We start from the raw sequence: 12,709 nt of genomic DNA on the forward strand, positions 1-12,709 counted from the left end.
ACCTACTGGCTAATCATTAGTTGTGGTCCAAAAGAACCCCCAGGCTCCTGCTTAGGAAGGTGTTTGATTCCATCCAAGACCAATAGCAGAACCAGCATGATTCAGATGAATCTTACCTCCATCTTTTCTTTTCTTTTCTTTTAGTTTATTTTCTACGATTCAGTCCCTCATAGCCTCCATACTATGTGAGGCTCTCCACTGCATCTCCACATCAGCCCAGGTTTGGGAAATACAACCTGTTATCATCATTGTATTAAAGAGACCTCATCCTAAACTAACAGATGACCTCTCCCATCAATTTCATACCAAGGTTAAATTGCAGGGAGAGACCTCAGAGACCTGTGGCACCCCACAAAGCAGTAGCCTGAAATTCAACCACTCATCTTCCAACATTACTGTCCAAAACTACCTATTCAGGAAGGAGTAGAACGATTGTAAAGGAATGGCCTTTCTCCCAGACCCCTATAATATCAAATTGTTCTAAAAGTTTTACAGAACGGAGAGGACTATATTCCCTTTATCTAGGTCACAACAAAGGTTATTGAATAAAATGGTCATAATTTGCATTCACTTGAAAGAGATTGAGGTAATCCCTTTTATATAGGAGATTGTACATGATGCACTTATATAATGGGATCCATTTTCTTACTCATAATATTTAAAATTTTTGACTTTATGATATAGCTATATATTTCCTAGTTTGAGGCATTTAAGCAGAGCGCTCTCTCCCCCCCTCTCTAAAATAAGTATTGGTCATGTGACATAAAATGGAAAGTCGTGGAGAATGTTTTTTAAGATGCATATCATAGTAGAGACATAATTTCATAACCAAAGTAATTTGGTTATAATCAGTGCTAAGTATGTTTGATTTAAATATTTGGCTTGGATAGAGGCCTTTCCAGCAAGCATAAAAGAACATAAAATGCATTAATTTTTCATATAAAGAGACTGAACTGATGCTGTTACCATATTAGTTCCAGCATGCATAGATGAGTTTGCACATCATACTAGATGTAGTTTACTGTTTTGCAGTTGATTTATCAAGTGACATAAACCTAGCTATTGTGGTTTGCAACCATGTTTCATAGCTTACATGAATAAAGTACACTTTATTCAAGAAATCATGATTAAACAGACCATAGATTAGCCTGATAAGTGAACCTAGTCATATTTTAGATGTGTCCATTCCTTGCAAATTGATATATCTGTGCTTGGTTTGTACCACTTTAGACTGCAAACTTAGGTTTCGTTTGTTTCCCTCTTCTAAAAATGTCTTTACATTAAAAGAAAACCTGTGTCGCAGAAAAGTCTAATTTAGGACTTGTCCCTGACCTCAAGGTTGCGATAATGGTGATGATGACGACAAAATATCCAGTTGTGAGCCATAGTCTACATTGATAGATTATAGAAATCTTAAAATATATGGATTAGAACGTACCTTAGAGATCACTGGAGTAATATAGGGCCCCAATTAAAGTGTGAACACCCCAGGTCTGTAGTTTTGTGGATTTTAAAAAAGTAATAATATTCAGCATTTAATTTTTACATTAGTTATGCACAACTGAATATTTTTACTACCAAATAAGATTAATTTTTAAAATACTTTTTATTATGTAGGTAGCCTACATGTTGCTTTTGCCTAAAATAATTTCTTCCAGAGTAGCTTTGCACAATATTTATTTGTTAATTAATTATATATTCCAAACTGCTAAATCCCTCAAAAACTCACAGATGGTGCACCTGAAAAGATCCTAGCCAATGCTGACTTTTATGTATGTAGATGATAAATGTGTTCTTAAATACTTCTTTGATACCATTGCAATTTACAGGTTAAAGGATAATTGGAGAGGTGCTGAGAAGTTTGCCACACACAAGGAAGTTATTTGAGACGAAGTCTTTGATTTGAGCATTCTTAGTCTCATCTAAATTTGAAGAAACTATTCATTAGAATGGAAACCAACTTATAAATTCTGGTTGGTGAAAAATATTGGTGTGCAAAGCATTTCAAATTTGAACTGTTTCAAGCAGAGGCACCCACAGAATCCTACGATTTCATCAGGATGACAAAATGAGCAGCACAACATAAGCTAGGCTCTTGATATATATGTGTCCAACATCATGATGCATCCATGAAAGAGGGAAGCTTATGCCAGGATATCTGTTTTATCATTCACACAAGCAACCCTCGTTCCCACATGTGCATGTCTCTGGTTTCAAGGTTTAAACACCCCATTGAACAGCATAAAACAACTGTTTTGGGTATGAAATGGGCAGTTAGATCTTTGTAGAAGTATTCCAAGTTTCATATAGTTCTATTTCTATATTGGAACACTCTGGAAAGGGTCAAAACTGAAGCATGTTGCACTCCTATACTTGAAACAATCATTTTTATATCAAAATGGGGAATTTTTAATTTAGACTGTATATGTGCTTAGTAAAAAGAACTGAATTGGAAATAGGCAATTACACAACATTATAAAACTGTCAGGATTCCAGGAATGAAAATCAGTTCTTGCTCTAGAACAAATTGAGCTCAATTGTTTTTTTAAAAAACAAATCACATTTATTTTAATAGAATTACTCTTGTATGTTTTTGACCACTATTTTTTAGATTTGCTGAGTAATTCTTTTCTTGGAAAATTCTAATGTATCTTCTAGAAATCATTACTTCTGGTATAGATTAAAGGTATAAAACGTTGCCTTATCTAAAGTACTTGTTGCCTTGACTTACAATTCATTATCTTGTCCACTGCTATGTTGAATTTTTCCTTCTGATGATTATCTCATTCACAAAACCATTTTTTGATAAAAGCAGAGCATTTGCTCTGAAAATTTGCTAAGTAATAAGGGCTTATGGAGATTAGAAAATCTGTATTGAATCCACACAAAATATTCTGTTTCCACAGTGGCCAGATAAGGGTCCATGGGAAGATCACATGTAGAACATAACAGAAATGGTGCCCTCCTTCCATAGCAGACGATTTTCAGAGGCATGGTCCTTTGGTAGTCATATTATTTTATAGTCCGTTCCATGAGCTAATATAGCTTACCAAAGTATATCTCTTCAGGGTGCAGTATTGATATGTCTGCCTAGATCTGATCCATCTGCATGTCATGATGAAGTAAATACTGACTGTCTATCAAAGGTAGGCAGTGTGATGATTGTAGGCAGTATCTACAGGCATTTCCCTTGATTCTTGTTAGGTTTCAAGCTCCATCTGTGATTTTGTTATGAATCAGTGGAGAATGGACATCCTGCAGGTCCAAAAGCATTGGACTATGGTATTATCTATCTCCATGATTGCCTTTGAGGCCTCTTTGACATTATTAAAGAATAAAAATAGTGGGAGGCAACAGAATTTTGGGGGAAATGTAGCCCAGTAGTTGAAGGAAAGCTAAACAAACTGGGGTAGCGGTCCCAAGGGGATGGCAGCCATTTTGTGAATAAGCAATATTCTCTCATTACAATAATATTGGAGCAGTGTGTAAAATGAACTCCAAATCGGCTCATCCTTGTGCTTGGATTGGAAGCTGAAATTGGTGAAAAATGTGATAGCCAAGCTATTAAATGAGGCACTTGACTGGGCACATAAGAACTAAACAAACAAGATTTGCACTGTTTTAGCCAATGTGATCAATTAATCCAAAGTATAGTGATTACCAATATTTGTACTAATCCTTATCAAATCTTATTTGAATGATCAAGATATCTGTTATTTATACAGGTAGTCCTCAATTTACAACAGTTCATTTAGTGACTTTTCAAAGTTACAATGGTACTGAAAAAAGTGATTTATGAGAGTTTTTCACAGTTAGAACCTTTGCAGCATCCCCATGATCATGTGATCAAAATTCAGATGGTTGGCAACTGGTCCATATTTATGACAGTTGCTGTGTCCCAATGTCAGGCAATCCCTTTTTGCAACCTTCTGACAAGCAAAATCAATGGGGAAGTCAGATTCACTTAACAACCTGGTTACTAACTTATCAACTGCAGTGATTCACTTAACAACTGAGGCAAGAAAGGTCGTAAAATGGGGCAAAACTCACTTAGTGTTGTGGCCCGCCAGCGGCCTGCACAGATTGTGGCTGATCCCGACGACGAGGAGGCTGGTGTGGTGTCTTGCCAGCAGCCGGCACAGCCGGCGCTCGCGTCTGACAGCGAGGAGGCTGAAGAGGATGTGGTGCCAGAGGCAGAGACTCAGCCAGGTCCTTCAGAACCTCCACAGGCTCCTTCAAGTGGAGAGAGCAAAGTGGAGGAGCCTCTTCTCAATATTCGAGCACGCAGGGCTGCCAAAAGGCAGGAGTGGCTACTCAGGAGGAGGAGGTCTTCTCGAGAGTAAGGCTTGAGGATAATTGGCCACTCCCTTAGTCTATTTAAGTCACACACCGTTAGTAAGTTTCTTGCTGGAAACAACTTGTAATTATCATCAGAGCATTTTTGGAAAAGTCTTATCGTATCTTGTTTTCTGGGCTGGTTGTCAACCTTTGCCGGACTTTGGTTTATTCTTGCTACTTAATAAATTTGATAAGGACCATTGGTGTGTGTCAGTATCCTCGGGAATCCGGAGCTGGGGCAGAACACTTAGCAACATAAATTTGGGGCTCAATTATGGTTGTAAATTGAGGATTACATGTATATTAATAAAAAAACTCATTAAACTATCTAAATCTGGTCAGATATTTAAAAATAAATTTACCTGTGGCTCATTATTGTTAAAGATAACTCCATAAGGTAGGTGCCACCTGAAAGGAGGAACAATGCATGTCCCTAATCTAGCTTCTTACCATGAGATAACAAATCAAGACATACGGAATCATAATAGCTGCTATTAGAATAATGAATTTTAGGCCTGAATTCTGTTACAAATATCACAGTCCTGATCTCATCAACTAAAGCCTTTTAAATATTTTTTGTACCTGTTATTTTTCTTAGGCCTAATATAGTCCACTTCAAATAAACTGAAGTTTAAATTTATGCATACAAGTTCCTCAAGTTACAAGTCCATAGTACAGAAAATAAGTTTCTAAAAAGAATGGGGAGTGTGTGTGTGTGTGTGTGTGTGTGTGTGTGTGTGTGTGTGTGTGTAGAGAATAAACATTTTTAATAAGAGTGATTCAGGAGTGAATTCTGTTTTATTTTGCATCTTGGAGCATAATTCAGGATGTGCATAAAAGCAATGACTATATGATTAAATGGTTGTCTTTGCTTGTTACTATTACTGTAGTACTGGTGTTTTATTTTTATATTTTAGGAAAAACAAGTATATTCATCACACTGAAAGTTCCATATATTACCATCTTCATTATATATCAATAGTGAAAGATTAATATAAAATACCTTAAAAGATGCAAATGCATAACATTGCTAGATTCCTAAACATGCAGTGACGTTTGTTTTTCTAAACTGAGAAATACCTTCATCAGATTGCAAAGATTAAAAACGTACTAAAATCTGAACATTTTCCCAAAGAAATCTTATTTCTATGTCTTATCTCCTTTATATCTTATGTTTTTTGCAAATGGTTATTCAGAATTTATGACACACAAACTATGATCTTAAATGCAATTTGCTTTGTTATTACATGTGAGTTAGTTGATCTAATATTTTTATAGAGCTGGAGCCAGAAGAAAGGGTGTGTGTGCATGCGTGCTTGTTTATGTGTTTATAGCAAAAGCTGATTTCCCTCTTGTCCTTTTTCCCTTATAACCTTCCAGGCCTTAAAAATGCTCTCTAGTCATGCACTGCAGCATAGAGAGGAAAGGAAAAATGAGGTTTTTTAAAAAAAATCTGGCAAGGGTAGTTTTCAAAAATGAAACCCACATATTCTTTGCCATTAGGAAATTAGAAAGTATGTGTGTGTGTGGAGATGGAACTAAGAAAAAGAAAATGTAAGCATGGTATTTTTGAATAAGTTTGAATCTAAATATTGAGTTGAAAATCTGTGTATCCCCTTTAAGCTTCCAGCTACCCGCATATTTTAAGGACTCCAGGCGTGGCTTTTCCTGGAGATGTTGACAGTGCCATTAATAACATCTACGAGAAGAAGAAGCTTCATCTTGCTTAATAGAGATTTTGAACACAAGGCATGAATTTTGACCCTTTGCATCATTGTGATGGATGCTTCCTCAAAGACATTTTTATAATATAAAAAAGAGGAGGCAGACAGCATACATGTCAACTTTTGTCTTTTGTTTTTCATGTGAATCAGCCTAATCAACTAGTTATAATTGAGATAGTGTGTTGTGGGGCGGAGGGGGGTTATTAAGCAGCACAGCCTTCTATCTTTGCTTTCTGTGCCATTCTGGAGCAAATGCTTCTCCTTTTATTTGGGATTTTTTTCATTTGAATGTAATTGTAGAGATAATAATAGCTTACATTATCACAAGAAGGAAGAGCTTCATGCTGTGAATGCTGGTAGCAGTGAATAGATGTAATCATAGGTTTTGGACACAACCATTTCTTTAGAGAAGTTTCATTGATCTCCACTGAAGCTTGATAGACTGCTGTTTGATGACTTCAGAATTAAAAGTTTGTTGGCTGTAGCCTATATTATTATTAGATTCACTTTATTCTGGAGACTTTGGTAATAATCTTATATTTTGTATGGCTCATAACTGTAACAACTAATAAAATAATTTTAATTGCTTTTCAGCAACAGGAGCAAGATCCAACTAATTTATATATTTCCAATTTGCCACTTTCAATGGATGAACAAGAGCTTGAGAACATGCTAAAACCTTTTGGACAAGTTATCTCAACAAGAATACTTCGTGATTCCAATGGCACAAGTCGTGGAGTTGGCTTTGCAAGGTAGGTTGTCATTCATGTAATTTTTTGAAATTGTGTTTCTTCTGAAGTCTTCAGAGCTCTCTGAACTTGACTGTTTGCTCACAGGTGTCTCATTATCCAATTAGGTAACATCATCAGTGGCACTGTTGATGTTTCCTAGTTGGGTAATGAGACATCTGTGAGCAAAAAACCAGCCTGACCTTCATCCATTCTCTTCTGTTGGATTGAACACTCCAATTACATCACATTTCTTCAGTAAAGGCGCAAAGAGATGCTGAGCTGGGAAAACCTGTCTGGCTTTGCTACAAAAATGAATTTGATTCAAAGATGATCATTTGAACAAACAGTACTGGCTCAACTAATTGGTCAAAAAATATTCAACCATCTGAAAAGTAAGGGATGAGATATTTATATGGAGTAATATCTGTTGATCGAATCATTTACTATTTGTATCTAAATGAAATAAGTCTTGGCTCCTAGGAAGCAAAGTTTCCCCTCATTGTTATTTGCTAGTGTGAGGTTCAATTTAACTTTCATTGCTGTTGCAATTGAGAGGCAGGCAATCACTTACATAAGAGCAGTTTAGATTGCTGTCAGACAAGTAGTTAATTGACAGGCAGTTCCATTTGCGTGCTTTTGTTAGTGAATATTATAGTCAGTTAAATGGCTGTTTATGTAGAAAAAAACTCCAAAGTATTACAAATATTTGACTTTGAACAAGCAGAACAGAAATGTATTGATGCTTTTGGCGTTGGAGAAGAGTCTTAAGAATACCACGGATAACCAAAAGAACAAGTAAATGGATCCCAGAACAAATCAATGTACATTCTCATCTTGCCTTTTCTTGGCTATTCCTGGAAGGTTTCATTCAGCAACTTTTGAAGAATCATAAATATCTCACACTTGCCATAGTACATAAGACTGCTTTTAAAATGTCTCATAGAACAGATCAATCCAGAGTTCTCACTCAAGGCACAAATGAGAAGGCTCAGCTGGTCATTTTTTAATAGATTTTTTTTTATCCTGCCAGTGTTGTTTTGGACACATTATGTGAAGATCTGGCTGCCTTAAAAATCCATAATGCTGAGGATGCGTACATGGTTAGGACTTCTGAAAGGCCCAATTGGAAATATGTCTAAATATGATCATTTGAAGTTGATCATTTGTGCCTCAAGAAAGAATTCCGAATCGATTTATCTTAATAGCAATAGTATTTAAACTTATATACCACTTCACAGTGCTTTACAGCCTTCTCTAAGCGGTTTACAGAGTCAGTCTATTGCCTCCAATCTGGGTCCTCAGTTTTCCAACCTCGGAAGGATGGAAGGCTGAGTCAACCTTGAGCCTGGTGAGATTTGAACTGCCAAATTGCAGGTAAACAGCAGACAACAGAAGTAGCTTGCGCTGCTGCATTCTAACCACTGCGCCACCATGGCTCTTAATGATCCATTTGTTTGTTTTATAGAATCATAGAAAACTGACAGCAAGAAAAGATCCATCAAGTCTGCCCTTTGAGTGCTTATTGCTTGTGTTTTATTTTTAATTAATTAATTTTGATTATTAAAAAATTATTTTTATTTGTTTGTTGGATATAGACATAAGTTTATCCTAAGCATGTTTAAACTCAGTTACTGATGACTGACCCACTATCTCTACTGGAAATTGGTTCCAAGCTTCCACTAGTCTTTCTGTGAAGTAATAACTCACTGCTTTTAAAAATTCTCAGTTCGAGGTTATGCTCCTATGTCCTTGATTTTTGCTTAATATTGAAAATACTGCCTTCCAGAACCTTATTCACACCCTTAATATATTTCACTTCTGTCTCCAGGATCTACATATTCAGATCCTCCGGTGTCTCCTGATATGTTTTGCCCCTCAGATTTTGCACTATTTTTGTTGCCTATCTCTGGATTTCAATATCTTTTTTAAAGTCGGGTCTCCAGAAGTGGCACAGTATTCTAAATGGGGTCTGACTAAAGCCCTATGTTGCAGGATTAGGATCCCCTTTTTCCTGCTGGTGATCCCTCTAGTGCAGGGCTGTCAACCTCCCGGCCTACGGCCGGATGTGTCATGCGCTGGCCACGCCCATGCCTGGTTTAGCAAAGGGGGAAAAGGTCCTGATATGTCACGTGACACCGCCGTGACAACGTGAGTTTGACACCCCTGCTCTAGTGATTTCTGGACTATTCATGATATTCTCAGGAATCTGCTCCAATGCCAACATACAAAAATGTGATCAAAAATTAGTCTTTTGCAGCTTTAAGATTGGGTCAGCCAGCTTCATGAACCGTGGTGATGCAGTGTTAGAATGTAGTATTGCAGGCTAACACTGCCCACAGCTAGAAGTTTGGTTCTGAGAAGATTTGAGGCTGTGACTCAGCCTTTTATCCTTCCAAAATTGAAAAAAATGAGGACCCAGATTGTTGGGGGCAAGGTGCTTAATTCTGTAAAACTGCTTAGAGAGGGCTGTAAAGCACTATGAAGCGGTATATAAGTCTAAGTGCTATTGCTGTTCATACGCCCATAGATATGAATGCTCTGCAGACTTGTAATAGGAGGAGCTAGCCCTGGCAGAATAGGGGAAATTAAACCTTCAGTGTTCTTCATTAAAGAAAACCTCTCCTAGAACTGAGCAAGAAGGAAAGTAAAGCTGAGGCATCTAGTTATGTGCAGTTGTAAAAACCTAGGTGGCTGCCTGAAACTCAATCCTCCTAATGCTATATTAACTACGCCAAGTGTCAGGAAACTAGGTTAGGTGCTGTGAAAATGAGCCATGGGCTTCTGCGTTCTCTCATTCACTTCCAGTTTGTCAGAAAATTAAAGGTAGCTCAAGGGAGGAAATATCAGTATTTACAGGGGAAAGAAAGCGCAACAGAAATGTTGCGCCTGGCCGGTCATGCTAATCTTTGATTTTACTTTCTGCCTGAATCAAATCAACAATTTCATCTGATCATTGTAACCATACAGTAAAAGAACTGAAACTATTGTTTGTTTATACATGTTTATAACATGTATTGGCCACCCATCTTACCACAGGGGAATTCTGGGCAGAGTTGTATTAATGGACATTAATACAGTAATAATACACTTTCTATATTTTTAATAGGATGGAATCAACAGAGAAATGTGAAGCAGTGATTGCTCATTTCAATGGGAAATTTATTAAAACCCCACCAGGAGTTTCTGGTAAGTGGTGTGCGTGTGTGTATTTGTTTATGTGTGCACAGGTTTGTTCATTCCATGGAAAATGCAGTTAATGAGTCTTAGAACTAGAGTATAAAAAGTGGAGGCAAAACAGAAATGTGGGTGTTGTATCATCATTGTTGTTTTTAAAGCAAAACATTCCTGTTCCCTTTGCGGTGCTAATCAGACTCTGGGAGAAAGATGGAAGGAAGGGAGAAGGGGAGGGAGGGAGGACGGAGAGTGCCTTCCGTTCCCACCCTCCTCTGATAGTCCCTCCCTTATTATCTTAATTAACATGAGAAGATTGCTAGCCCCAGGCCAATTCAAGCCAATCCCTTTTGAACATGGAAACAGTCCATTCTTCTCTCAGCAGACAGTCATGTGGACAGACGCGACTTGTGAATTAGGCTATTGTCAGTGTCGCCGACCATTCTTCTGTAGCACTTTTCTTGTACATTGAGTACCCTTTTGTGGAAATTTTCACATGGTTGCAGAAACTCTGAAAAGGTTGCTGTATGTGAACAGGGAGATTACGGATACTGTTGCCTCTGGCGTTCAGCTATTCAGTAGTGCAAGCGTTATTTATTCCACTTACTGTAACCAAAGGGAGACCAGACGGAAGACTAATATGATAATATTCTAGCACTAAGGCATACATTACAGTACTTCAGATCCCTGCAGCTGTAGTAAATAATTCTGGAATGTGTGTGCAGGAAGAGGAAGGATCAAATGGGTCTTCAGTTTTTAATTAGCTCATTCTTCACATAGATTTCTTTGCTTGCTAGCACTGACTGTGACTCTTCATATGAAACTTTGGTATTTTGTGATGGACAGCTCTCAATTTATGATAGCTCATAATACTGCCAGAAGTGAACACCCTTTTATTGTCAGCATCTGCCAGAATAGAATAACATATTTCTCTATAGGATTAAAAAATAAAAATAATGAACCAGAAGTTGAGTGCAGGGTAAGAAGAGCACTTACTACATCCGCCAACCAATCGATCAATCAATCGATCAATCAACGAGAAAGCCTTTTTTTAACTCAATCAGGAAGAAAGCCTTTCTTCTACTTTCCAGTGATATTACAATGATATGACATTGGGAAGAGCAGGCTGAACAGAATTTAGATTAAGAAAGAATTGGAAGTAAATATGGTTTATCTCATAATTGTTGTATGTCCAAACCATACAGTTCAGTATTGTAGAATTTCTTAACAAGTATCTTTTTCCATGTTCTTACCAGTGATTGTTGCTTTGCTCATTGATATTCTCTGGAAAGTCAGCCACTTTTGAGGGGCCCCATGCTGACCAGAAGGACATAGCTTTGTGGGAAAAGTAAATAAAATTAAGACAAACTCTTCTAATTGCTGAGGAATTTGTGATGGTCCCTTTGGCTGCTATCCTTTGTAATTCTCTCTTTGGCTGCCTGGAGAGCTATGATTTGATTAAAGTTATGGGGAATTAACAGTTGGGTTTCTGAAATTCATTACAAGCTCCCAATGATTAACTCTGACTCTTCCAGAATATTGAGGTTGATATTGTATATGTGATAACAGTTACTGCTGCACCTTGAAATAAAAAGAAACTTAAATAGCTTGTGGTCATTTTCTCTGATAGGATACGTTAGATTTCATCTTTAATGTTGGAAACAGTATTTGCTAATACATGAAGAGTAAGTAGACTTGAGTTTAAGGCAAGGAAGTATTTATAATATGACAATCACCTAATAAAGTTTTAACATGTTTGCTTTGTCCTTAAAAGTAATGGATTAAGTATTTGCCATCTTTTATCTTTATTGTTTATGTTTTATTAATTTTATTTTTGAATTGTTGTGAGCCATCCAGAGTCATTAAGAGTTGGGCAGCATACATGTTTAATAAATTATCACTGATCACACAATCAGCCAGATGTGACTGGATTTGGCATTTTTGTCTAGTCCTTTCCAAGGACCTGAGATAGGCAGATGTTGCTATTTAATAATATTAATGATATCGTTGCAGGTTGTAAGCTGTTCCAAGTAAGGCTGCGTTTTGCAATTGAGTGGTGGTGATTTTTGTCAATGCTGATAATGTTCACGTGGTGCTCCAGATATTTTGAGATTGCACCTAAGGCGTCTATTATTAGTAGTACTAATTTTGCTTTCTTTTGCCACAGTTATTCTGTTTATATTTGCAGGTCTTTATATTTTGTGATTTTTCTCCAGTTCTTTCTCTTCTACTTTGCTGTCTCAAAGTATGTCAGTGTACACTATAGTGCCCATACCTTTTCGTCTTCCTTATCAGCAATTGTTAAATTATTGTCTGTTAGCAACAATGTGAAGTCACAACTGCCCGATCTTTAACTGATATTGTTGTTGGCATTGAGTTCTTCTAAGAATGTAGGATGTCGTAATGTATCAGAGTAGTATATGTGTGAATCCAAGCAGAAGTTCCTTTTACAATTGACAGATGCATATTTTGTCAATGTGCAGATTTTCTAAGTGCTGTCTGAGATTTTTTGGTATGGCACTTAGTATGCCGAAAAACACTGATATGCTATAATCTTTCAGTTTCAACTTTGAGATTTTGTAAACCTCTTCAATTCTTTTTCTTCTATTCTACTATCCCCTTGTATTACGCCATCAATTATCTGTACTTTATTCTTTTCAACATATACCTATCTGGTATATAATTATTATAGCCTGTCGCACAGTCAACCAGATGTTCAGATGGGATTTGACATTTTTGTCCACC

The 12,709-nt window shown here is 37.0% G+C and overlaps 1 protein-coding gene across 7 annotated transcripts in view; it reads left to right on the plus strand.

Annotated features, from left to right (window-relative positions):
* Window positions 1-12,709, plus strand: part of RBMS1 (RNA binding motif single stranded interacting protein 1) — a 180,557-nt gene that overhangs the window by 148,358 nt on the left and 19,490 nt on the right. For all 7 annotated transcript variants that reach the window (XM_070939284.1, XM_070939426.1, XM_070939132.1 and 4 more), the window contains 2 exons: window positions 6,657-6,814; window positions 9,900-9,979. In XM_070939284.1, the coding sequence (XP_070795385.1) occupies window positions 6,657-6,814; window positions 9,900-9,979 (238 nt within the window). The remainder of the gene's footprint in view (window positions 1-6,656; window positions 6,815-9,899; window positions 9,980-12,709) is intronic.

This window comes from Pituophis catenifer, unplaced genomic scaffold (assembly GCF_029215685.1).
Source record: "Pituophis catenifer annectens isolate HBS135680 unplaced genomic scaffold, rPitCat1.0.hap2 SCAF_1, whole genome shotgun sequence".
NCBI lineage: Eukaryota > Metazoa > Chordata > Lepidosauria > Squamata > Colubridae > Pituophis > Pituophis catenifer.